General features: G+C 43.8%; 1 protein-coding gene across 1 annotated transcript in view; it reads left to right on the plus strand.

Annotated features, from left to right (window-relative positions):
- Positions 1-27,809, plus strand: part of PTPRN2 (protein tyrosine phosphatase receptor type N2) — a 1,169,469-nt gene that overhangs the window by 171,036 nt on the left and 970,624 nt on the right. Inside the window, exon 2 of the mRNA XM_040352695.1 lies at positions 5,199-5,249. Coding sequence (XP_040208629.1) covers positions 5,199-5,249 — 51 coding nt within the window. The remainder of the gene's footprint in view (positions 1-5,198; positions 5,250-27,809) is intronic.

A 27,809-nucleotide genomic window follows, 5' to 3' on the forward strand; every position in this document is an offset into this window, starting at 1 on the left:
ATGGACGTCGGAACAGCGTCATATTTTACATCGTTTGCATAAGTCGTACGTGAATGGGGATGGGCGTAGGTTATGTTAACGTCGACAAAGCATTGAGCCGACGTTTCTTAGGGAGAAAATTTGACGTGATACTGAGCATGCGTGCGCATGCACCGTTCGCTAGGCGCGTCATTTACGTGGGGTCACGATTAATTTCCATACAACACGCCCCCTACCAGCCTACTTTGAATTAGGCGGGCTTACGTCGGCCAATTTACGCTACGCCGCCGCAACTTACGGAGCAAGTGCTTTGTGAATACTGCACTTGCCTGTCTAAGTTGCGGCTGCGTAGCATAAATAGGATACGCTACGCCCGCACAAAGATGCGCCTAGATACGTGAATCTGGCCCCATAGTCCTTAAGCCCCAGTTCACACTATGCGTTATGGGGAACCGCATGTGATTTTGAATAGGAATGGCACCGCATTCCTGTTCAAATCACATGCGAATCTTCAGCAGTGCAATTTGAGCCATATTTCTGTATGGCTGAAATCCCACCAAATTTGCACCAAAAAGATGCAATACCCTTTTTTTTTGGCCACACCCAAATTGGATTTCATGGGCGTTTACACCCATGCAAGCCAATTCTGCAAATCATACTGCGTTTTGCAAACTGATTTTGAGGTCGTTAACATACACACCTGCATTGATTCGCTTGAACAGGGTGCGTTTTGCATGCAGTGCGGAATCTGCACAGAACTCACTGCGAATTCCGCACTTCATGAGTGTGAACCCGGGCTGAAACATCCTTTTTGTGTTATTTAATTTTTTATTTATGTAGGTCTAGTGCTCACTCCTAAAGGGGCAGATGGTAATAAATGAGGTCTTACTTACATGTTCAGAGGCTGCCAGTCCAGGTACCAGTTCCAGAGCACACAAACACAGGCTCTGTCTAGGGGTATCTTTTTGTAGTTTTATAGCCGTAATTGAACTAGAGTTGCCGCCTCATGCCTTTAGGTATATGTATTCTGCTACACATTTCTGGTAAAAAAAATCCCAATAGGCGTATATTGATTCATTTGTGCAAAAGTTACAGCGTCTAAAAAATATGTTTTTTTTTTTTTTATTAGTAATGGTGGCGCACAATGACTTAAAGCCCGACTGCGATATTGCAGTGGACATTTTGACACTAATTGACACTTTTTGGGGACCAGTGGCACTATTACAGTGATCAGCGCTAATAAATATGCACTGTCACGTTACTAATGACACTGGCTGGGAAGGGGTTAACATTAGGGGTGATCACAGGGTTAACTGTGTGCCAAGCCAGTGTTTTGCTACAGTGTGGGAGGTTCTTTTACTAGGGGAAGACATGAATCCTAGTCGCTGCTTTGCAGAGACACAAGATCCATGCCTTTCCTCCTGTCAGAATAGCGATATGCCTTGTTTACATAGGCAGACCACCATTCTGCCACTGTGCTGGATAATCGTCAGGTGCTGGCAGACATTGAGTCTGCGGGACCCCCTGCTGGGCTCCCGCTGTGTGTGATCACAGTGGGAGCGAGCCACTGGCAGCGCACATGCGTGCCCCTACCCGGAAAAGCCAGATCACGTATATATGTATATACCTGATCTGGTGCACAGTTGCCTCCCTGTAGCAGTAAAACTTCTATGGGACGGACGGCAAGTGGTTAACAAACATCACATCCACGTGTCCTTCATACCCAACAATACACTGAGACAAAAGCTTGCACATCCAAAAGACACAACACCTAAACATAAACAGGTAACTTGGTAGATGCAATGCAGTGTAGTGAGGAATGCAAGGACCTGTATATTGGATAGAAGAAGAAACTTCTCTTTGAATGAATGGCCAAACACAGGAGGACATATTCTACAGGCCAAGACACAATAGTTTTCCTATACCTTAAGGCCCCTTTCACACTTATACGACTTGTCCCGCGATTTGTGAGGGCAAAGTAGCATAACAAGTCGTTTGTTGACATGATTTCCAATGACAACCATTCATATTAGTACAACTTCAAGTCCTTTCGACTTCAAAGTAGTCCCTGCACTACTTTGGTCTGATTTTGATGACACTTACACAGGCATTCCCTAAAAGCGAGATTGCGGAAAAATCGCGCAGCTTTGAAGTCGCAGTAGTGTCAAAGGGGCTTAAGGAAAATGTTTTTTTTTTGGAGGACAGTGAAGCCCCGTACACACGACCGAGGAACTCGACGGGCGAAACACATCGTTTTCCTCGTCGAGTTCCTTGTTAGGCTGTCGAGGAACTCGAAAAGGCAAGTTTCTGCATTCCCGTCGAGGAAAAAAAAGACATGCTCTCTTTTTGGCTCGACGGGATCCTCGACAGTTTCCTCGTCTAAAAATGTACACACGACCGGTTTCCTCGGCAAAAAAAAATCCCAGCAAGAAACTTGCTGGTTTTTACTGAGAAACTCGGTCGTGTATACGAGGCCTTAGGTGCACATTTTGGACAAAGATAAGAATTGGTCGTAAGAGACATAAAAGAGGCAATCCACCTCAAACTGAAACAACCGTCATTAAAAAGGGCTGGGGGGTCTTCAACATGCAGGGTTAACTGTGTGCCAAGACAGTGTTTTGCTACAGTGTGGGAGGTTCTTTTACTAGGGGAAGACATGAATCCTAGTCCCTGATTTGCAGAGACACAAGATCCATGCCTTTCCTCCTGTCAGAACAGCGATCTGCCTTGTTTACATAGGCAGACCACCATTCTGCCACTGTGCTGGATAATCGTCAGGTGCCGGCGGACATTGAGTCCGCGGGACCCCCTGCTGGGCTCCCGCTGTGTGTGATCACAGTGGGAAGACATCATCTGTCTTCTAATTATAATTCAGTTTTAACGTTTCTACCATGGTGTTTTGACAACAATTCCTAACTTCAGCTATGTAAATCAAAGGATTAACACCTATGTAGACTTGCTGACACCCAAGGATGAGATGGATAACCATACCAGGGTGGTTCCTCAACATTTACACTTCCCACCCTGTTCTTGAACAATAACATCTGCCATTCCATCTGTGCTACCTGTGCCGGAGTATTTCCCTGACACTATGACAGCACAAGTTCAGTTCAGCGTGACTAACAACTATTAGATAAATCTTTTGGCAGGTAAAATTACATTAACAGAACTCATAGATACATATGTACTTAATAGGAGTCTGCAATTTGTCATATCTTTCTCCCCTGCGGCCCAGTGGTGGTGCCCCCCTCTCACTTCTGGATGCAAAAGGGTTAAATTTGTTGCCGTGCACAGAACTATGTCATATGGTATCTTTTAAGTGGGTGCAACACGTAAGTGCCATATAACTACGATCACAAATTCTATGGCCGTGTAGCTTTGATGCTCTGTGTGTCTTATGTATCGTGTTTATACGTATCAGATTTTCTTCACACGATAGACCTTCAGTAACTTATTATACAATAAGTGATGTATCTCTATAAACGTATTTATTTTATTGGTGCTTTTTATTCATCTGTGTATTTAGCTGCTTGCCTCAAATTCTGTTTTCTTTTTGAAAAAACTGGCAGTGATATGTATATTTGGTGGTAATTATTGATTGTGAACACCAAATGTCTGTGCAAATAATGCCTAGGCTTTCCAAGCAGAAGTTCTTCTCTCCCCCTCCCTCCTGCAGTCTTCTGGGACACATCACAAGTCCAAGAAGACCGCAGGACCATTTACATAGTGCAGAGTGGTTCGCACATGCTCAGTAGTTAGCCAGCTGTGAAGCTGCAAGCGGCACTGCCGGCTGCCCACAGCTAAGGCCCCAATGCACACGAGAAGCAATTACAAACACCTCTAAACTCACGTTTTCAAAGGCAAAAAACGGCGTTTAAAACGCCTGTTTTTCCCGCGAATTGCGCAGCGTTTTGCCGCGATTTGCGGCATTTTACCGCGTTTGCGGCTGTCAGTGCTTATCTCAAAGACATTGTAGACCCTCCCAAAGTTTAAAACGCAAAAATAAAACTCTTCTGAACCCAAAATTTTGCGTCTGAAAAAACGGACATAAACCCAACTTCTTTAAAATGCCAAAAAACGTGATTGTGTGCATGGACACATAGGATAACATTAAATGTGTTCAGGGGCAGTTGAAAAAAATGCCCAAATGCCTCTGAACTCGAGTTTAGCAGCGTCTCGTGTGCATGGGGCCTTAGATGCTGTTGCCGGTGTCTTGTCGATCTAGTTCCCCTATCGATATGGTTCCCTGCTTCACTGCGCAGGCGCAGACGAAGCCCACGGAAATCTCCGAACCTCGGGCGGCATCCAGGCTCATTCCTTAGCATCCCTGTGGATTGGAGGATGTTAAAAAAAGAGCCAGGATGCCGAGCGAAGCGAGGACATGAGGCGGACTGGCCACTTACAGCAAATTCCACGTAGCCCTGGACCTCTTGCTACAGCTGCTCGGGTTCGGTGTTTTCCGTCGGCTCGGATTGCGCCTGCTCAGTCAAGAGGGGAACCATATCGATAGGAGGAACCATATCGGCAGATCACCAGGAACCCAAAGGCTAGTGAAGGTAAGTGTCCTGTTATTTAAAGTCAGCAGCTACAGGATTATTTTTTTCCAGAGTGGAGAACCACTTTAAGACCCCTTTAAAATACCTGTGTTATTTCATAAGGGTTCCTTACACGCTTACCCCTCATTCACATCTTAAAGTAGAGTTCCAACCACAATTAGCATTTTTTAAATGTATGTCCTTTCATCCTGCGTTTTTATAATATAAATCAGGTCACTTACTATTTTACAATCCGCCGCCGATCCGCATAGGTATTCAAAAAAGATAGTTTATAAAACTATGTCTACACCGTTGTCATTTTGCTTGTGGGCATTGTGAAGCCTACAAGCACTTACTTCCTGGAAGTCTTGGATGGGGAGTGATAATTGGACAGCGCACTGCATCCTGGGAAATTATGACACACATTTCCCAGGAGCATTAGAGTGAGATGATGTCAGAATCCTAGGTGGTTTCAAAGGCAGATTTCATGGGACCGCATAGCAACAGGCATGTCCAGATGAGTTTTTTTTTTTTACTTTTTTTGGTCTAATGAGCACAATAATGAAAAAAAAAAAATTGGGATGGAAACTCCACTTTAACACCTTACTTTTTTGTAATTATATAAAAAAACATCTTTTAGTTTTTAGATGTTCCTTTAAAATCTTTTTCTTTTTTTTTCTTTAGGTTGCTTGTTTGAAGATGACCTCTGCAAACCATTTGAGATGTGCTTGAATGGTAAGTCCAAGTAAATGGTATTAATATGTATTTCTATATAAGAGAACAGGTTTCTCCTAAAACTATTCCATCTCCCTCGACTTCCCTTCCCCTGTTTATTTCAGGACATTTACTAATATGCTACACCTCCCTTTGCCGGAGTTGGTGTGGTTTATCCAGCCTTGAACCAAATGGGCTGGGTTTTGGTTAAGAGTTTTATATGATCCAGTATGGTTTTCTGTTGGAGAATTCAAACTGAATGACATTAAAAGACATTAAAAACAAACACTTGTTAAGGTTTCTCTAAAATGATTGGAAGACAAAAGTTTTATCACATTCACTATTGTTAGGAGACATATGTTACATTACCATAAAAGAATTTAAGAATGGTGAGTGTTTTTCCGATACGAACTGGTGGGCTGTTTCACCTAGTTACCTATATATCTTTGTTGTTTAATTCTAGGGTTTGTAGCAGTGGTGGCTGTTTTTTTAATTTTCTGGGGGGGCGGCCTTCCTAGCCAACTCCCCCTTAGCCAGCCGGCCAACCATAAACCACCCCTCCACCCCCTTGGCACTTGCTCAATTGATCGCCGCCTGCCCCTCCCCGTCACTCGATTGCCCGCCAGGCCTCCCGCAAAGCCCCAGCACTTACCCCATCCAGGTCGCAGACCCGCCACTTGCGTCTCCTTTTGAGGCCCGGACAATTAGGACCTGCGGCCAGTCGGGTTTTAGGACTCCCAGTAAATCGGGTCTCAGGACCCGCTTTCTTATTGCCCGGGAGGAAAAACAGAAGGACATTACCGAATAGTAGATTAGGGCCGGAAACATGGTTTAGGAGGTTGTACCCATGCGCCCTGCATCACCGGCCGCCACTGGTTTGTAGAGAGAGGGAGAGATACCCAGCATAATGAGTGAAAACCTATCAGTGTGGCCTTAGTCGCAAGGATCTGAAACGCCTGATAAATGTAGGATATTGCAGATAGGTTCAGGGCCGATCCTAGGGTCACAGGCGCCTGGGTGCAGAAATATTTCTGGCGCCCCCCCACATGGGCGTGGTCATTTTACTAACTCCTCCCCCTTACAAATGTTTCTATGGCAACGACTCAACCACAGAAATGCTCCCCACGAAGTCTTCATTACCCTGGGATCCTTACATGATCTCTTAACAATAAACAAAATACAGGAAGAGAAGAGAAGAAGAGTACTGAATTGGGACCTGGAGGGGGCCTCTCTGATGCACACAGATTGGGCTTCTGTTAGAGAGTCTGTTAGAAAGACCCTCAGACATACTACAGACATGATACAGGAGATGGTCAGAGACTGCAGACATAGTACAGGAAATGGTCAGAGACTGCAGACATGGTACAGAAGATGATCAGAGACTTCAGACATAGTACAGGAGATGATCAGAGACTGCAGACATGATATAATAGATGATTAGAGACTGCAGACATAGTACAGGAGATGGTCAGAGACTGCAGACATGATATAGGAGATGGTCAGAGACTGCAGACATAGTACAGGAGATGGTCAGAGACTGCAGACAATAGTACAGAAGATGGTCCATTAGACCCCTTTTACACTGACGCGTTTTTTCAGGTGCTTTAGCGTTAAAAATAGCCTCATCTGCAATCCCAGTGTGAGAGCTCGGGTGCTTTCATACTGGAGAGGTGCGCTCGCAGGACGTCCATAAATTTCCTGCAAGTAGCTTCTTTGAGGCACTTTAGTGTGTGTATACACATCGGCGCCCCCACCTCTGCAGGCGCCTGGGTGAAAAGCACCCTGCGCACCCTGCCTAGGATCGGCCCTGGATAGGTTCAACCTCTGGTACCCACTCTATACTGATTATCCATTTCTATGTGGACTAGATAGTTAAGTGATTGCTGAATCTGCTTGCCTTCTCCTGTGCTCACTGCTAGCCCAATATTTTTCTAGACAGCCTTACTTGCCAGAAGTAAAACTTGGAGTGTAAAGGCCCGTACACATGATTGGATTTTCCGACAGGAATTGTGTGATGGCAGGATGTTGTTGGATAATCTGACCGTTTGCACGCTCCAAAGGACAATTGTTGTCGGATTTTCTGACAACTAATGTTGGATAGCATGCTTTAAAATTTGCTGACGCTCAGTACGAACTATTCGCTACCCTATGAGAGGACACATAACTGGTCAGTTTGAGCTTTGGAGAATGTCAATAATGTTAATGACCACTCCACTGGATGTTGCTTATGTGTAAGGTCCTACATGTATACGTGTATTGAAAACTTCTGAATAAAACTGTTATTTGCTGACAACAAATGTGTGATGTCGGATTATGCGATCATGTGTACAGTCAGTCGGAAAAAAATACAAAGTAGAAACACGCATTTTCAGAAGCAATGCTAACCGTAACACAACAATTGCAGAAGTTGCCCAAAGGGTGGCACTAAAGAGCTGAAAAACCACATAGTTTCCTATTTGTTGGCCAACAATTCTTTAACGTTTGTATGCAATACAAGCTCACGGCCAAGTCCGAGGCTTTGTCTGATGGAAAACCGATCGTGTGTACAAGGCTTAAAGGTAAGAACTGATGCCAAAGGAAGGTGGTTGAACTAGAGCACTCCAGTTTTTGGGGCGCTCAGAGCACTGTGTAGGAATTTAATTAAGATGTACAAACCTATTGAAGGGCCTGTTCTTAACAGTTACTGTCATATTTATAGTTGTATAATAGCAGCAGGTTAGCTTCAAGGGATAGTCTGCCTAAAACATAGAAAAACATTTATTTATTCATTTTTGTTTCCTTTTGGGTGATTTCTGTCAGATTTTCTAAATCTCAAGGTAGAGCATCCCTTACATTCTGTGCAATATATAAGTAACCCTATTCATTTACTGTTAGATAAATGACTTCTTTTCACAATTACTCTTGTAATATGTTCTTTTAAAATGCCATCTGTAATCCATTATGTTTTGTTGGCATCTACCGAAGCCAGAACACTAATGCTGCCGCTCCTGTCCCATTTATAATATATTTTCTTGGAACAGATGAGAACAAATGTATAATTTTTGCAAAATAAGCACCCAGTGACAAAATATATTGGGCAATAACTTTTTTTTTTTCTAAAGGCTTTAAAATGCTTAGCAGAACAATGTGTTGTTACAGAACCACATCCAATTAAATGACCAGTGCACCGATCAGGTTTAATGAGAACAGAACTTCTCTCATTTTCTCCTTATATTATCACTTGTACATTTCTTACGGCATTAATATTTTTTGGATGCGAGATTTGCTTCATGCAGAACCTAATTTGTATTCTGCATGTTTCATTTGTCAAAGTATTACAACTGTCAGCAAGTCCTAAACTGTAATATTGGATTACTTTGGTGTATTACAAGTTTTATTCGGATTTATTGCAGTCATACGTTCTGTAAATGCTTTGTTTTTAATATTTGCCTGGTAAGTATGAAGCATGGTCTAAGGTTATAAAGTGCGGCGCCAGCGGGGAAAGAGTGCATTGACATAAGTGTTGCTATTAAAGCCCAATTAAACTTTCAGTTTAAATGAGCAAAATACATTCCAGCTGCATCAAACAAATGGTATGCAAAAGGCTTACCGTTTATTTTTCTTAAAGCGGATGTCTGCTGATTTTTTATTAAAAGCCAGCAGCTACAGGTATCTGCACCCCCCTCCCCCCTGAAAGGTGTCAAATGTGACACTGGAGGGGGGGAGGGTTCCGATCAGTGGGAGTTCCACTTTAGGGTGGAGCTCCGCTTTAAGGGTCAGCCACAGCTGTAGGAGAAAAGCCTGTCCCTTGCCAGCATGCTGCAAAGTGGGACTCTTGCTGTCTTTGTGGTAGCAGCGATCTGTTTGCAAATGTTCGACACACGCCCTGCTAAGTAAGAGCCAAGAGATTTCTAATACGCAGGGAGCATTAGCTTTGTTGATTGCAGAGCTAAAATTGAGACTTATGCCCTGTACACACGATCGGTTCGTCTGATGAAAACGGACCGATGGACCCGATGCGAGTGCCTGGCGGCCGTGATGTCCGCCAGACACCCGCGATCGTCGGTGACACAGCAGGACGTGGAGCTCTGTGTGTAAACACAGAGCTCCTCGTGCTGTCAGGGAGAGAGGAGACCGATCTGTGTCCCTTTACATAGGGACACAGCATCGGTCACCTCCCCCAGTCAGTCCCCTCCCCCCACACAGTAAGAACACAATGAGGGAATACATTTAACCCCTTCCTCACCCCCTAGTGTTAACCCCTTCACTGCCAGTCACATTTGTATAAATGTGAATGGTCCCAAAATTGTGTCAAAAGTGTCCGATACGTCCGCCGCAATATCGCAGCCCTGAAGAAAAAAAAATCGCAAATCGCCGCCATTACAAGTAAAAAAAAAAAATCATAAATCTATCCCCCATTTTGTAGGCGCTATAACTTTTGCGCAAACCAGTCGCTTATTGCGATTTTAATTTTTTTTTTACAAAAATACATCGAAAAATACGTATCGGCCTTAACTGAGAAAAAAAATATATTTTTAAAAAAAAAATTGGGATATTTATTATAGCAACAAGTAAAAAATGTATATATTTTTTTTAAATTGTCGCTCTTTTTTTGTTTATAGCGCAAAAATAAAAACCGCAGAGGTGATCAAATACCACCACAATAAAGCTCTATTTGTGGGGGGGAAAAAAGACGTCAATTTTGTTTGGGAGCCACGTCGCACGACCGCGCAAATGTCAGTTAAATCGACGCAGTGCCGGAAGCTGAAATTTTGCCTGGGCACGAAGGGGGTTTATGTGCCCAGTAAGCAAGTGGTTAAAATAAATGGGCATCTCTTTCAAAGCACCTAAAAAGTTTTCAGAAGCACCGCAACATGGGCGCTTTTAACCCCTTATTTGGTCGCTAGCTGGGGTTAAAAGCGCACCACTAGTGTCCGAAAAGCGCTGTTAAACAGCTCTAAAGTGCTGCTAAAACGAGTGGCGCTTTAGGGCTAACGCACGGGCTGCCCCAGTGTGAAAGTAGCCAGGAGATTGTACAGTAACATTGTAACATGTAGTGTGATCCAAAGATCTTTAAAGTCACTGCAGGAATAAGAGCTGTGCGTTTTGACATGACTGTTGTATGACTATCATCCCACTTTGCCCTGCTACATCTGTCCTACATCGGTCCTACTACCATCAGACTTGAATGAACAAGATAAGATTTTTCTCCAACTTTGAGATAGAACCACTTGGCCTTTGACCAATCAAAACAATCCCAGTGTGAGATAAATTCCTTTTACTGCTGCTGTAATCACCATGTCGGATGTCACAAGTCGGATGGTTAGGACAAGGATCCTACTTTGATCTGACTTTATTGATATTTAATGGGCTGAAATAGGACCAAAGTCGGACCAAATTAGTGCAGGGGGCATTTTCAAAGTTGGACCGACTTGTGTCGGACCAATTAAGACGGCTATCATAGGGAATCATTGATTTTCACACGTCATGCGACATGAGCTCCCAATGCCGGAGCGTTTATCGTACAAGTGTGTGCCCGGCCTGAGATGACCAGAGATCATGTTACATTCAGATTTTTCAACAGGAGTCATTTTCTTTTCCCCTACTTGTAGGAAATGTATTTCCCCTAATTTTTATAAAAATTCTAAACTTCTTCTTGCAGACCATCAAGCTTTTAATGCATTGTTAAATGGTATTAATAGTGATTTTTTGAAGGCTAGAGGCTACTGCTAAAAACAGGTGTTATGCGATTATTGTAAAAAAAGCTGTGCAGTGAACTGATTAATGTTTTGAGTAAAGAGTAACATATGTAGCTGATTTAATGCACGATTTACATCTTTCCCACTGATAAAAGCATCACGTTTATTTGGTAATGCCTTCCTCACCCTTGTTACAGTATATGCTTAGATTAAATTTAAATCTGTTAGGCCACATGCATACTGGGCATCTAACCCCCCAGCGTATCCAATCCCATTATTTTCATATTACTCGCGTTTCGGGACGTGTGACATAAATGCATAATAACTGCATTTCAGGCATACATCACTGAACACTTAAAGCCCTAAACATGAGTACAACTCAGTACAGTGTCCAGCCCCATTCAGCCATAGTGTATTTTAGTCTGTCATAAATTTTACAGGCATTGTGGCTGCCCGCTGCAACTGTGACTTCTGGGTGCAAAAAACCTTGACACCTAGCGTGCATGTGGTCTAATGCTGTGGTCCAGGGTGGTTATGTTCTTTAGTCCCAGAGCCCTTCTTAAAGAGACATTGCCATCGGCCTATTCAGGACATAGTGACAATGCCTCCTGATAGCCCACCGCCCAACAAGGAATACCTATCCCACCCCCTCATTGCCTTCCTGCTGCGGAAGTCCACCCTTAATTAGTTCTAAGGTCATATGGCGTCTTGGAGGGCATCACTGCCCCCCCCCCCACGTAAAAGTGTATGGGATCAGGGATTGGATGCTTAAGCCTGAGCACTGGTCGCATGCCCCCTTCATATCCAGACCCACACACTTAAAACAGCAGAGCAAACAATTGGCGAGACAGCGAGAGAGCATAGATCGGTGAACTTTGTAGGACCAGTTTGGGGTTGGCCCTTTTCTGTTCCAACATGACTGTGCACCAGTCCTCAAAGCAAGGTCCATAAAGACATGGATGAGCACGTTTGGGGTGGAGGAACTTGACTGATCTACCCAGAGTCCTGACCTCAACCTGATAGAACACCTTTTTGATGAATTAGAGCAGAGACTGCCAGCCAGGCCTTCTTTCCAACATCAATGCCTGACTTCACATATGTGCTTTTGGAAGAATGGTCAATTATTCACATAGACACACTCCTAAACCTTGTGGACAGCCTTCCCAGAAGAGTGGAAGCTGTTATAGCTGCAAAGAGTGGGCCAACTCAATATTGAACCCTACAGACTAAGACTGGGATGCCATTAAATTTTATGTGCGTGTAAAGGCAGGCGTCCCAATACTTTTGGTAATATAGTGTATCCTTGAACCAGCAGATTACTTGTAATAGTGATGCATTGTTTCTCCTCATCAACAAGCAATAGATCACAATTGCAGTGATTTTTTTGCTGCTGGGGAGACAGGATAGAGCTGAATCAGTAGACTAGTAGATTTCTATGAGCTAGCTGTGAGGTGGAGGTAGATAGGCTCCAATGGAAGTTCATGGGACTGTACTGCGCATGGGAGGAAACTTTTCATCGATGAATGTAAAAAAACAAGAGAAGCCACAGCCGTTGGATCTCAAAAAATTATACATCTGTTGAGAAATGGGGGGTGGGGGGGGGGGGTTGGGATGGTTTAGGCCAGGGCAAAGGGGCAAAAAGAAAAATTGCACATTGTCTGAACGTGCACTTATTCTTAAAGGAAAACTATGCCAACAGAAACTCAATGCAGATTGAGCTAATCACATTGGTTGGGGCAGCAATGCCTGTGTAGATCTCTCACAAGGAATAAAGATCAGTCATCTTAAATACTACAGTGAACCTCAAAGGGCCAAGGCCAGTATATTATTTCTGTAATTTTAAAAACTGTTTTCACACAGTATGGGAGGAGCAGATAAGGATCCTGAGGGGTTGTTTGCCCCAAGCCAATGATTGCCCTGAATTCCCCTTGGACCATGTTAAGGCTTTTCTGTGCAACTACCAAATGTTTCAAAATATTGAAAAAGCATATTCTTTAATAATGAGAGCTATGATGCTTATAGCTGCCTTAGTCTATTTAGCAATTAACCCATTGGTTGTCCAGTCACCAACACTGCCCAGACTCACTGTTTTGCCCTCAAATATGGGGCCAAGCCTCAACACAAACTGCATAGCACTATTTAGTTCATGCGTGCCTGCTGCCCATAAGATCCTTTTTTTTTTTTTAAGAAGATTTTTCATTTTGTTGAATGACAAGCCAAATTTAACACCATTATGTATGGAGTGTAGAACAAATGACGAACTGTCAAGCATCCTAAATGATGGTCTTTTTGGCAGGATAGTCTGTGAGAATACTAAAGAGTGTGAATCACTGTGCTGTAAAAACATCTATTCAAAGCTATAAAAAAAAGAGGTGCGGTAAACCTAAAACATAAAAGTTACCTTTTCTTAAAGAGATACTAATATTATATATATATATATATATATATATATATATATATATATATATATATATATATACTGTATAGATCTATATCTATCTATCTATCTATCTATCTATCTATCTATCTATCTATATATAATATGGATGTAAAGGAACTTGTACCCGCACAAAAATGATATTTTGAGAAATGTGCTTCCAGGGATATTCTACTGTAAGACTTGATTGCATTAGAAAGAGGCAAACAGGACCAAGTGGTTGTAGCCTTCTTGCCTCATTTCTTCTGGGGAATGCAAGTGGGTTACTTTTAACCTATTGTCATAAAGTTCTGAAAAGTTTACATGTTTACTGCTTTTTTTTTTTTAACTAAAGCAGCCAAGCCAACTTGTAATTTAATTTTTATTTTTTTTTTTAAATAAAGGTGGTTTTCATTTTTTGAATTGTATTTTTAAAGTGAAACTAAACCAATCCATTTTTCACTAAACAGTTAGGCCCCGTACACACGACCGAACATGTCTGCTGAAACTGGTCAGAGCGGACAGGATTCCAGCGTACATTTGCCCGCCGGGCCTTTTTCCAGCGGGCAAATATTTCCCAACTTGTTTTAAAACAGCCCGCTGGAATCCTGTCCGCTCGGACATGTTCGGTCGTCTGTACAGACCTACCGTACATGTCCGAGCGGCCGCCATCCCTCGCATGCGTCGAATGACTTCGACGCATGCGTGGAAGCATTGAACTGGCAGGGCCGCCCACATCGCCGCGTCATCGTCGCGGCGACGGCGCGGCCACGCCCCGCGTATTGTTTACGCGCGGATTTCTGTATGATGGTGAGTACAGCCACCATACAGAAATCCCCGGGCAGACATGTACGGTGAAAACGGTCCGGCGGACCGGTTTCATCGTACATGTTTGCTCGTCTGTACGAGGCATAACATTCAAGGCATGCAGCGAATGATAACTTTTTCAGTGCTCTCAGCCGGACTGTTAAGCCATTAAATTGTGGGTGTCATAACTGATCACATGCGCAGCACCATGGCAACTTCCTTGGCTGTAAAAAATGGGAGGGTTTAGTTCTTTCTACTCTTTTGGAAGAAATCAAACTGTAATGCCCCGTACACACGATCGGAAATTCTGACAGCAAAAGTACGATGTGAGCTTTTGTACGGAAATTCTGACCGTGTGTATGCTCCATCGAATTTTTGCGGTTGGAATTACCGCCAGTAAAAAAAAAAAAAAGAGAGCTGGTTCTCAAATTTTCAGACAGAAAAAATTCCTATAGGAAAATCCGATCGTCTGTAGCAATTCTGACACGCAAAATTCCGACGCATACTCGGAAGCAAGTATTGAACTTCATTTTCTTGGCTCGCCGTAGTGTTGTACGTCACTGCGTTCTTGACGGACGAAAGTTCAGAGAACTTTTGTGTGACCGTGTGTATGCAAGCCAAGCTTGAGCGGAATTCCGTCTGAAAAAACATCCAAGGTTTTTCCGACGGAAAATCCGATCGTGTGTACAGGGCATTAGACTTGGCACACCTTTTGTTTTATTAAAATGAAAGAAACATTTACTGTATTTATCGGCGTATACCATGCAATTTTTTTCCCCTGAAAATAGTGTACCTTGGGCTCGGAGGGGAAGGAGGGGGCCGAATGTGCTACCGAGCGCCGCCGGAATTCACGAGCCGTCTCTCCTGTTTACTCGGCTCTAATGTCAGACACACAATCCCGCTTCCGCCACCGGCATTGGACCAATGTTCTATCAATCACAGGAGCTGGTCCAATGCTGATGGCGGAGGCGGGACTGTGTATGTGACTGCCGCCGAATGAACAGGATGAACAGAGATGACGGCTCGTGATTCCCTCACTCACAGGAGATGACGGCTCTGTGATTCCCTCACTCCACGAGAAAAGGTGAGGCTGCAAATGGGCACATAGGCTGTATCTAGGCAAATCAAACTTAGGGGCACATAGACTGGAGCTGGGCACATAGGCTGCATTTAGGCTGGAGATGCGGCAGATGGACACTGACCACAAAATTAAAAAACATTTTTTTCCTGAAACTTCCCTCTGAAATTGGGGTGCGCGTTATACGCCAGTGCACGTTATACGCTGATAAATATGGTAAATCCAAGAATGCATCATTATGTGTTTTTGGATAAAACTACCATATATACCCAAAGCCCAGTACACACGGGCCAAATGTTGGGCAACAGCAGGCGGTTCAACAAGAACCAGCTGACATTCGGTCCGTGTGTATGGTAGCTGGTCTGAGACCAGCACCCGACCGACACCGATGGCTGAAATTGCTGACTGGAGAGTTCTGGCACGGGGGGAGCCCCCCCTGTCAGAACACAATCGCACAGCAGTGGAGGTTGCTTCAGTGGCTCCGACCAGAGCTGTCAGGTTGACTGAATAAAAACTAGTGGTGTGTACTAGGCTTAAGTCTGATTTCATCATCAGGTTTGTGTGATTCCCTTGCACAGTATAATCCGGACAAAGAGAGGGAGGGGCAAAACTCTGTGTTACTGTGTAACTCAAAAATTCCTTTACTGAATATCTGTTTTAGAAGAGAGAGCAGAAGGATGACATCGTCATAGTGCTGCTTCCCTTCATAGTCCAGTCAGTAGGCCGGTGACCTCTCATTCAGATAATCTGGACTCAGTGGGCCAGATTCACAGAAGAGATACGACGGCGTATCTCTGAGAGTATCTATGCGGCTGATTCATAGAATCAGTTACGCATAGATAGCCCTAAGATCCGACAGGTGTAATTGACTTACACCGTCGGATCTTAGGATGCAATACTTCGGCCGCCGCTGGGTGGAGTTTGCGTTGTTTTCCAGCGTCGGGTATGCAAATGAGGTTTTACGGCGATCCACTAAGGTACGCGCGGTCGTTACGTCGTTGCAAGTCTTTTTTCCCATCGCAAAGTTAGTCATGCTTTTTCATGGCTTAACTTTACACAGCCCATGTTAAAGTATGGCCGTCGTTCCCGCGTCGAATTATTATTTTTTTTTTGGCGTAAGTACGGCGTAATTACGTGACGCACATCGCCATTCACAAACATGTCGGGGCGCCGTAATTTCGTGCAAAGCACGTCGGGAAAATTGCGAACGGAGCATGCTTAGAACGTTCGGCGTGGGAGTGTGCCTAATTTAAATGGTACACGCCCCATTTGAATTAGGCGGGCTTGCGCCGGACGTCTTTACGATACACCGCCGCAAGTTTACAGGTAAGTGCTTTGTGAATCAGGCACTTACGCTGAAAACTTGCGGCGGTGTAACGTAAAGATGATACGTTACGCCGCCGCTATTGTACCTGAATCTGGACTCAGTGACTTTAGCACAGCTGAAATATTTTGTATATAGTATCAGCAGTTCATGAATAAGATCATCTTTAATATTATATTTGGACACAGGCTGGATATACATAGATTCTTGGTTGGTCTGCTACCTTCAGATAATTGGATACTGGCAAAGCTTTGCTGGCCATGGGAAATAGGCTGCCAGGAGCAGTACTAACTCACAGGGACATCTTTGATCCAAAGTATGTAGAAAGGGGTATAATGTTGGGGTGAAGAGGGATCTTAAGATGATCTTCTTTCTACGTATGGTTATCCTTTCATTTGGTTGCTCCGACATTCTTGAAATATAAAGTTATGCGACCATAATCATATCAATGGAGCCTGCATGTCGATGCATTTAGCTCACCCCATTTTGTTATCTATGATCAATTTCTGCTAAGAACAGCTATTTCAGCAATTGACTGTCATAGTCCATACTAATCACAAGTGCCAATTCACTAAACTTTACAATTATCCACTGCCGAAAATAATTGTCAGATCTCCTGTAAAGAGTTTTGTCAATATCTGAGCACAGAAAACTGCGTCTTATTGTGTTCCTTCAATAGCTTCAATTCATTCTGACTACTCTAGGAAAAGCGTGACATACGTTCCTTCACACGGTATCGAGACACAATATAAGATGAGCACGCTTATAATTATTGCTGTAATTTTTCATTTAAAAGGAAAAACGTTTTGAAACTTTGCACTAAATTAAAGTGGTTGTAAACCTCAGAAATGAACTATGAACAAAGCATATTTCTCTATAGTGTGTTCTTGTCTCAATTAAGAGCACCAAGTGTCATTCCTGTCTGCTGTTCCATACCTATGCTATCAGGAAGAATCACTTCTGACAAGTTCTCCTGACGCCAAGAGACAAATTGTGTCAGGGGAGGGGGCTCCAGAATATTCATAGCCTTAGCTCTGTTCCTGTGTGGTGCCCACTGTTTCCTGAACTCTCAGACAAGCTTTCTAAATTTTGCAGTTTGAAGGGCTGTAGAGAAGAGAATACTGTAGATCAAGGATCCTCAAGCTACGGCCCTCCAGCTATTGTGAAACCACACATCCCATAAGGCATTGTAAAACTCTGACATTCACAGACATGACTAGGCATGGTGGGAATTGTAGTTCCTGAACAACTGGAGGGCCATAGTTTGAAGACCCCTGTTGTAGATAACCAGGTTACAACTTATGTAGGAGGATTTGTTTATTCTTTGTGTATCAGTGGGTATGTCTAAGTTTTGAGTGATATTATAATTGACTTTTGTTTGCAAACCCCCCAAGGTTCCCTTACATGAATGCAATGGTTGGGTATGTATGATCAAATAGCCAAAATGTATCAGCAGGGCCACCCATAATTGTAGAACCCTCTGCGAAGACCCATACATTAAATGATACGCTGGTCCTAAAAACATCAAGTTTGAGTACAAGGACCTTCATGGGTGGTAGTATCAAGGTCCAAGTCAGAATGTTAAACTCCCCCCAGTAAGTTGAAGCCTAGATTAGATACCAGGGAGAACTTGCCAAGTAGTAAGGACTACATTTTCCCATTTTTAGATTGTCTATTGTCTTTGCCTTATTCCAAGCAGCAAATGTAATAAAGTCATACTTGTAACATATATAACAGTTAATAGATATTGCAAATATTGTACATAGCAGCAGTTGTTATCAAAGAGTTGCAAAATTTCAATGTTGGCAACATGTTAGACCTTCTTAGAACAACAATGACAAATGCTTATTATAAATCAAATACAATTTTATCTGTGAATGTTTTGTGAATCATGGGTGAATCTGAGATACAACTTAGTATAAGGATAGGCCTTAGTCAAAATCAGCACCACCAGTTTTGTTTGAATAAGGCTCATGGAGACGTAAAGGTTGTATAACTTCTGCTACTGTATAAACAGTGCCAATGAGAGATGTAAGCTCATTGGTGACCATGTCTACTACTAAGGCCTCGTACACACGACCGAGAAACTCGACAGAATCCATCAAGAAACTTGGTGGCAGAGCTTTTTTGCAGAGGAAAACGGTCGTATGTACGTTTTTCATCGAGGAAACTGTCAAAGAACTCGACGAGGAAAAAAGAGAACAAGTTCTCTCTTTCCTCGACGGGAGTCTCAATTTCCTCGCCGTGTTCCTCGTTGGGCTGGTTTTCGACGTGAAACTCGAGCGTGTGTATGCTAAGAATCCTGCGCATGCTCAGAATAAAGTATGAGACGGGAGTAAAAGTAGCGTTTGTAATGGAGATAACACATTTGTCACGCTGTAACAGACTGAAAAGTGCAAATCGTCTCTTACCAAACTTTTACTTAACACGCAGTAACATGAGATTAGAAAAAGCAGCCCCAAGGGTTGTGCCAGTGGAATCGAACTTCCCCTGCCATTGTATGTGTTGTACGTCACCGTGTTTGAGAACGAGGAGATTTTGTCTTGAACGTGTGTACGCAAAGCAAGCTTGTCGAGTTCCTCGACAAGCCTAACAAGGAACTCGTCGAGGAAAACGATGTGTCTTTTCCGACGAGTTCCTCGGTCGTGTGTACGAGGCCTGAGTCCATCTAAGGAGTCATCTTTTGATGGGCTTAGTAGTTGCCAGTTGGTAGCCACCACTGCTTTGAGTGACCACCTTAAACACAGATATTGGGACATGAAGGTTTTGGGAAAAGGTCTGGTTTGCCCCCTAAATACTGGTCTGAATAACATACTATAAACACACACCAAATTCTGTACTTAATCAGAAAAGTATTCTGCTTTACATATGTGGTGTATCTACAACCTTAATAAGTTTACATTTAAGTCTGGTGAGAAGACTGGTTTATACCATTAAATTGTAGATGAACCTTTTCTTTACCAGAGGTCAATAAAGCTTAGATGCCAATACCAAATTTAACAGTGTCAGTATGTATTAACTTGATTATAACTAGTTTAACAGTTTGACAGAAAATTTGAACACACCCAGGTGCACATTCCTAGTTCTCTGCTGCAATGTTAACACCCCCCCCCCCCTTTCGCAGTGCATGGGTTAAGTACTCGTTTATAATTACTAGTTATTCTTATATTATTCCTGGCTCCCTGGCAGCTGAAACTCTTCTGTGCTCTCTGACTCCCCCTGGATGTAAGATGGGCTCTTGCAGGGGCAGCCCACCACCCCCTATATGGTTAATGGATAGATTCATGCATAGCAAATGAATATTCACTTTTCTAACACTGAACACCCTGTTCACCAATTAGGAAGTGTGGGTCTATTACCCATTTCCCGATTGGCTGAGAGGTCAGGCAATCCTATTGTATGCCTAGGAGGAGGGGAGGAGACCCACGACAGGAGCCACCGTGATCTCAGAAGAGAAGAGGACACAGGAGACGCTGCCAAATGCCCGCCTCAGCCTGTCCCCCTGTCAGATGTGCCCTCGGATTCCCAAAAGGCCCACGGATCCCCACTGCAGATGAGGTAAGTGCCGGTGGACCGGCAGACAGTGGGGAGGGGGGGTTTGAGGTGGCAGGGGGGGTTGTTTGCTGCCCCCCCAAACAAAAAATCACCAGCCAGCACTGGGCTCTTGCATTTATCGTGTACAATGCAGGACCACTTATCAACATTATGAAGTCAGAGAGCATGTGACCGGCAGGGCGCAAAGAGGATGGGGTAGAGGAACTGATTTTACAGCACAGCAGAAGTCTAAAGGACTTATTTCAGTCCCTCTATATGTTATGAGCATGTAGCCATGCACTGGGGAAGAGCCATAGCTTAATTTTGGCAGCATCTTGGTAGCTGGGCTTTGAGGTATATTGAGCTCACAAAGTGGTTAAAAGAGAAGTTTGACTTTAGAAAATAAAATAATACCTAGGTGGCTGCAGCACCAATCGCAGCTGCAGCTGTTTCCTGCCACCTCTAAGACCAAGAACTGAACAATTAAATGTCACTGATAGCTCAGCTCTGTCACTCACCAGCTCTCTGCTCTGCCTCTCTGTCGCCCACTGGAGCACTGGGCTTTGGAAGGCATGGGAAAGGCTGGCTCAGGCTCTCAGCAGCTCACTGAGAGGCTGTGCTAGCTGCTGGTAAAGGATTCTGGGCAGGATCTTTTCAGCGCCAGGCCAGGGTCTGCAACAACAGCCGACAGCAGGCTTTATCCCACTGTTGGCTGAAAATGGGTCTCAGGAGTGCAGAACTAACTACACTTCTGTGATCCATAGGAGTACATCCAAAAAAACTTTGGCTAAGCTTCTCCTTTAAACTCCTTACTTCTGTCTTGGCACCATTTGCTATCTAGTAAATGGCAAAAAAAAAAAAAAAAAAAAAAACACATTAAACTGCTAGTTACTGGTCTCTGTCTTATGCTGTTGAAGTAAATGCATGGATCAGATCTGAATAGATGCATCCAGGTACGGTTTCATCACTGCAGATGCAGATTGGGTTCTATTGTGTAATTTATTATTTAGAAAACAATGTTAATCATGTATTTCATTGTGGTTGTTCTGGTACTTGAGTTTCGACAGCAAAAGAGGATAGTGGCATTCCCCTTCACTAAATCAAAGAACAAGGCAAAAAATACAGTAACCCATGTTATTGAATCAGCAGTCCTTATTCATTTTGCCCTTAAATGATGAAAGGTGAAATCAGTTTTTTTCTTTGCACATTCTTGTTGCCCTTTGCTTGGCCTTATTAAACGTGCCCGTTTGTGCTCATTTCAGTAGACCAGGCAAAATTCTACTTAACCATGTCAAGTAAGGAAATTAGACTTTTATTTTTCAGGCAGTGGAAAATAACCTACACAGCTGACAGATGCTTACCCGGCATTTAATACCAACTGGTCTTACCGCTGGAAACCTCAACACTAATTGCTTTAATTATTTACAGCTTTTCAATGCTATGTGCATATAAACACAGTTCTGCATTGTGGAACAGCACATTAACGCTGCTAATGTCAGAATGACAAACAAAACAAGCGCTTGTCATTTTGGACTCCTGAGCCAGAATCTGCTTGATTGACAGGCTGAACTATTGAAAAATCCTTGGCTGACATTTCACCACAGAAAATAAAGTTCGGAGCTGTCTTTTCACTGCAGTAACTTTGCAATTATCATATTATCCGTAACTCAGTGCATTGCGTGTAAAAATAGATTTTATGGCCCTATAGTAGTAGTGCAAAAAGGTAAAGGAAAAGGTTATATTTTGTGTTAAAATCATCCATGAACCCCCCAATCGTGTTCTGGAGCAGCAAAGACTTTTGATGTCCCTCCAGGGCTTGCTCAGGGCTGATGCAAATCCTACAGTTTAGCTCTTTATTGAATGAGGCACCTGTACTAAGCTGAAGTTAACGGAGACAAGGTGCGTGGTAGATCACTCCTAAAGGAAGACAAGGGCAGTCTGCAACAGACCATACCCCCAATCTTCATAAAAAATAAGAGAAAAGATATGTTGTGATGACCCTAGACATGCTTGTCAGGAAAAGAAATTGGAAGGGGGGGGGGGGGGGGGTGATTAAATAAAGCAGTTGGCATCCTTTTTTTTTTTTTTTTTGAGGTATTGGTCTATTTGAAGATCCACACCTAATTCATGAAAGCCTTGCAACAGTTTATTTTTCTAATGCCTAGTACACACGACCGTTTTTTCAGTCTTCGTGCTTTTCAGTCCATTGCATCTCCATTACTAACGCCAGTTTTACCAGAAAGAGCGCTCCCTTCTCGTACTTTATTCTGAGCATGCGTGTTTTTTTTGCCCGTCGGAAAACCACACAGAAAAAAAGAGAGCAGGATCTTTTTTTTCCCGTCAGGAAAAATCCTGACGGGAAAAAAAAGATCCTGCTCTCTTTTTTTGTCGGGCAGCTTTCCCGTCAGAAAAACTGCGATGGAGCATACACACGGCCGGGATTCCCGACGAAAAGCTCTTATAGCAGTTTTCCCAACGGAAAAAACGGTCTTCAGTATGAGGCATCAGAGTTCTGATGCATGCCACAGATTCAGGTAGTTCTTATTTGCTCCACTTTCACATTGGGAGTTATTTACTAAAGGCAAATTCACTTTGCACTACAAGTGCAAACTACAATTGCAAAGTGCACTTGAAATTGCACTGAAAGTGCAGTTGCTGTAGATCTGAGGGGGACATGCAATGAAAATAAAAAAAAACAGCATTTTAGCTTGAACATGATTGGATGATAAAATCGGCAGAGCTTCCCCTCAATTCAGATCTACCCCCAGATTTACAGCGCAATTTCAAGTGCACTTTGCACTTGTAGTGCAAAGTGGATTTGCCATTCGTAATTAACCCCCAATGTGTCACTATACCGTAGCTGCGACAAGTTCAAAAACCACCAGTTTGTAGAAAACTAAGCTGAAGGTAATTAGCACCAACTCTAAATTAGTGTACAGAGACAGGCAGAGTGGTCAGTGGGGGTAATATGAAAAAAAGTAAATGTGGCGATACCTAAAATTTTAGTGGGGGTGTTGTGTGTTGTCTATTATTGTATTTTGTAGTTGCTTGATTATTACAAGGTAGCAGGCCACCAGCATCCCAGCAACTAATGATGTGGGACTGAAAATAACACTGAACGATATCCTTATTCTAATTAAAAAAAATAGTCCATCTCGTCAGTGAGCCAGAAAGTGTGTGACCATGAAGAATGAACATAACCACCCTCTAACGGGAAGATCACAGGAGCAGAAGATGGAGGCTGAGAGCAAAGGAAGGTATTTTCTTGAGCAAAGAATACGTACGGTACTTGAATATATATATTTTTTTAATTCTCCCTTTTGTTTTAATTCCACTTGGACAGTGGTCAGAGCCTAGTGGAGATGCTGAGAGACTAGTTCAAGACCGAGTCCACCCCCTTGGAATTAACATCGGACGGCAGTATGTAGATTCCATACACTATATTGCCAAAAGTATTGGGATGCCTGCCTTTACACGCACATGAACTTTAATGGAATCCTTGTCTTAGTAGGGTTCAATACTGAGTTGGCCCACCCTTTGCAGCTATAACAGCTTCAACACTTCTGGGAAGGCTGTCCACAATGTTTAGGAGTGTGTCTATGGGAATGTTTGACCCATCTTCCAAAAGTGCATTTGTGAGGTCAGGCACTGAATTTGGATGAGAAGACCTGGCTCGCAGTCTTTGCTCTAATTCATCCCAAAGGTGTTCTATCAGGTTGAGGTCAGGACAGTCAAATTCCTCCACCCCAAACTCGCTCATCCATGTGTTTATGGACCTTGTCCAAAATGTCTTGGCATGCTGACGCCTTAAAAGTTCCCTTCACTGGAACTAAGGGGCCAAGTCCAACCCCTGAAAAACAACCCCACACCATAATCTCAGCAAGGTCCATAAAGACATGGATGAGCGAGTTTGGGGTGGAGGAACTTGATTGGCCTGAACAGAGTCATAACCTCAACCCAATAGGACACCATTGGGATGAGTTAGAGTGGAGACTACAAGCCAGGCCTTTTTGTCCACATCAGTGCGCTTCTGGAAGAATGGTCAAACATTCCCATAGACACACTCCTAAACCTTGTGGACAGCCTTTCTGGAATATCTTGAAGCTGTTATAGCTGCAAAGGGTGGGCCAACTCAATATTGAATCCTACAGACTAAGACTGGGATGCCATTAAAGTTCATGTGCGTGTAAAGGCAGGTGCCCCAATACTTTTGGCAATATAGTGTATCTGCTATTGGGCTGTTGTATTAATTATGAAATCTGCTATCCACTGGCAGTCACAAGGAAGGAGACCTAATGGGGAACTATTCTCTCAGAGCTCTCCGTCTTTTTTTTTTTTTTTTTAAGTGTATTTTGTGCGTATACTCGAGAGAGGAGCCGGACTGCAGGAGTTGGGAGTAGGCAGGCCTCCCCCAGAGGCAATCTGCCACCTTTCTCCATGCCCCGGGTGGCAATGGCGGGTGCGTGAGGGGGTTCTCCCACACAGCCCGCCCTACCTGCTCCGCTTTGAAGCCCAACGGGGCAGAGGGACTCCCTATAAGGGAGTGAGAGGATCTAGTCCGCTCAACCAGCCCTGTTAGTCCTTCGCCTTTTTTTAGAGACCGCATGGTCAAAGTGCGTGCATGTTAACCCAATTTCGAGTGCGTGTAAGTGTGGTGGTTTTTGTGGGAGGGGGGTGGGCGTACTAAGCGCAGGCCTACCTCGCATAGCACACCCACCAGGAGCCGGGCTGAGACCACCAAACTCAATTCACATGTAGCCGAGACTGGGATCCGAACTGCAGAGGTGAATGGCTTGTCAGCGCAGTGCCAATCTCGTTGAGCCACCGCAGCTCGTCCAGAGCTCTCCATCTGACTCTGCCCATCCCACAGTAAAAAGATGCACTGGCTGGGTAGGGAACTTAGTAAGGCCTCGTTCACACCATATGTGCATGAAAACTGTTGAGAAAAACACTTAGGCCTCGTACACACGACCGAGAAACTCGACGGGCGAAACACATCGAGTTCCTCGTCGAGTTCCTTGTTGGACTTGTTCCGAGGCTCGACGGGCTTGCTGTGCGTACACACGTAATAGACAACAATTTACTCGTTCTCCAGCGTGGTGACGCTCACCACGTACGACGGCACTATAAATGGGAGGTTTGAATTCTTTGGCGCCACCCTTGGGGCTGCTTTTGCTGATATCGTGTTTCCGCGTGTTAGTAAAAGTTTGGTGAGTGACGATTCGCGTTTTTCATTCGTCGTGCTTTCATATCGTTTTCTGCCGTTCAGTTTGTGCTTGTGGGATCGTAGCTTGTTTATCGGGACGTGCGGTCAGGTCGTATTGTTTTACATTGCGGTTCTGTGCGCTCGTTTAAGATTTTCACTGCGTTCTTCCTAGCACTTGCTGTTCTTCAGTGCGGTCTGATTGTGCGGTCTGATTACACGGTCGTTTCTAGCCATGTTGCAGGCACCTGATCGTCGTAGGCGACTTCGTGCTATGCAAATGTATGGTTCAGGTCTTGTTGCTTTAGACCTAGACCCAGCCATGAACAGGGTGAGGAGGAGTTCATGGACCAAGAATTGGTTGCTCCGTAGGAACCAATTCTGTCATATGCCTCTGCTGCGGGAGATCCAGGAAAATAATCCTGTAGATTACAGGAATTTTCTGAGGATGTCTGATCCTGTCTTTCAGCAGCTGTTGGCTTTGGTGTCGCCTTATATTACCAGGCAGGACACTGTTATGCGGGAAGCCATCAGCGCTGAACAGAGGCTAGTTGCCACCTTACGGTATCTGGCAACTGGGAGAAGCTTGCAGGACTTAAAGTTCTCGACGGGCATCTCCCCCCAGGCTCTGGGCCTCATAATCCCAGATACCTGTTCTGCCATCATCCAGGTTCTGCAGGATGACTATATGAGGGTAAGTTTTCTCCTTTAAGATCACATGTAATGTTTTTAATGTATGCTAATGTATTGTAATTATTCCCTTCCTCCCTACTTACCATGCTTGTAATGTACTGTGAATGTCCCCTTTGCCCCCATGCATGCTCTAAGCTCTTATTGATGTCCCTTTTTAAGGCCCACATGCCTATTTCCCTTCACTTACCTCCCCAGCATGCTATCCTGGGCCCTAACACACCTAGCCTAGTCACTTTACAATGTATTGTGTTATTGTAATGTTCCCCCCCCACCTCCAAAATGTGTATAAAAGTGTAGGTTCACCCAGAAAAAGTTGAACAAATATTGGTGAACCTAGACTTTAATAGTCATTTTGGAGAGGGCTAGATGAGTTTGGGAGTTTCATGGTGGGAAAAAAAAAAAGGAACTCCCAAACTCATCTAGCCCTCTCCAAAATGTGTATAAAAGTGTAGGTTCACCCAGAAAAAGTTGAACAAATATTGGTGAACCTAGACTTTAATAGTCATTTTGGAGAGGGCTAGATGAGTTTGGGAGTTTCATGGTGGGAAAAAAAATAAGGAACTCCCAAACTCATCTAGCCCTCTCCAAAATGTGTATAAAAGTGTAGGTTCACCCAGAAAAAGTTGAACAAATATTGGTGAACCTAGACTTTAATAGTCATTTTGGAGAGGGCTAGATGAGTTTGGGAGTTTCATGGTGGGAAAAAAAATAAGGAACTCCCAAACTCATCTAGCCCTCTCCAAAATGTGTATAAAAGTGTAGGTTCACCCAGAAAAAGTTGAACAAATATTGGTGAACCTAGACTTTAATAGTCATTTTGGAGAGGGCTAGATGAGTTTGGGAGTTTAGGAATAATTTTTTTTTTTTTTTTTTTGTTTTTTTATCTCCCAAATGTGATCATTGATCCATCAGAGGGGGTGATGTAAGTGCTAATTGTGCATTATATTTTAGTTGTAAAAAGGTCTTTTAATTTAAAAGTTAGAATAATTATGATGTCTTTGTCTAACGTGCTTGCAATGTTATGTTCCAAATATTTCTAAAATATTTTATTTTTCTATTACACAGCTTCCGTCCACGCCACAGGAATGGCAGACTGTGGCAGCGGAGTTTGAGACGCGTTGGAACTTCCCCAACTGCGGGGGAGCCATCGACGGAAAGCACGTCCGCATCGTGCCTCCACCCCGTTCTGGTTCTGAGTTCTACAATTATAAGGGGTTCAACAGTATTGTGCTGATGGCGGTGGTGTCAGCACAGTACGAATTTCTGTACGTTGATGTGGGCAAGAACGGCCGGATGTCGGATGGGGGAGCTTTCAGGCAGACTGAGTTCGGGGAACGACTCCAAGACGAAGATCTTGCATTGCCACCGGATGCGGACAACGTGGAAGGACTCCCCTTCGTCTTCTTGGCTGATGAAGCTTTTGGCCTGGGACCCCATCTAATGAGGCCATTCCCCCAGCGCACCCTCACCCCAGAGAGGAGTGTTTTTAATTACCGGCTGGCCAGAGCCCGGAGGGTGGTGGAGAATGCCTTCGGGATAATGGCCAGCCGGTTCCGCCTGTTCCTAACCTCGATCCATATGGCGGAGTACAAATGGAACTATATCGTATTTGCATGCTGCATTTTACATAATTTTTTGAGACGAAATTCCACAAACTATATGGCCATGGTTGGGCCTGAGGCTGGACTTAACAATCCCGAGCAAATCTTGCCGGGCCTGGAACCTGCCCGTACTGGCTTGCCCCCCCAAAGTGGCCGTGCAGTCCGTGACCAATATATGGAGTATTTTATGGGTAGGGGGGCCATTCCCTCACAAGCCAATTTGGCTTAGCTTTGTTTTATCACATTA

Source organism: Rana temporaria, chromosome 5 (genome assembly GCF_905171775.1).
Source record: "Rana temporaria chromosome 5, aRanTem1.1, whole genome shotgun sequence".
Lineage (NCBI taxonomy): Eukaryota > Metazoa > Chordata > Amphibia > Anura > Ranidae > Rana > Rana temporaria.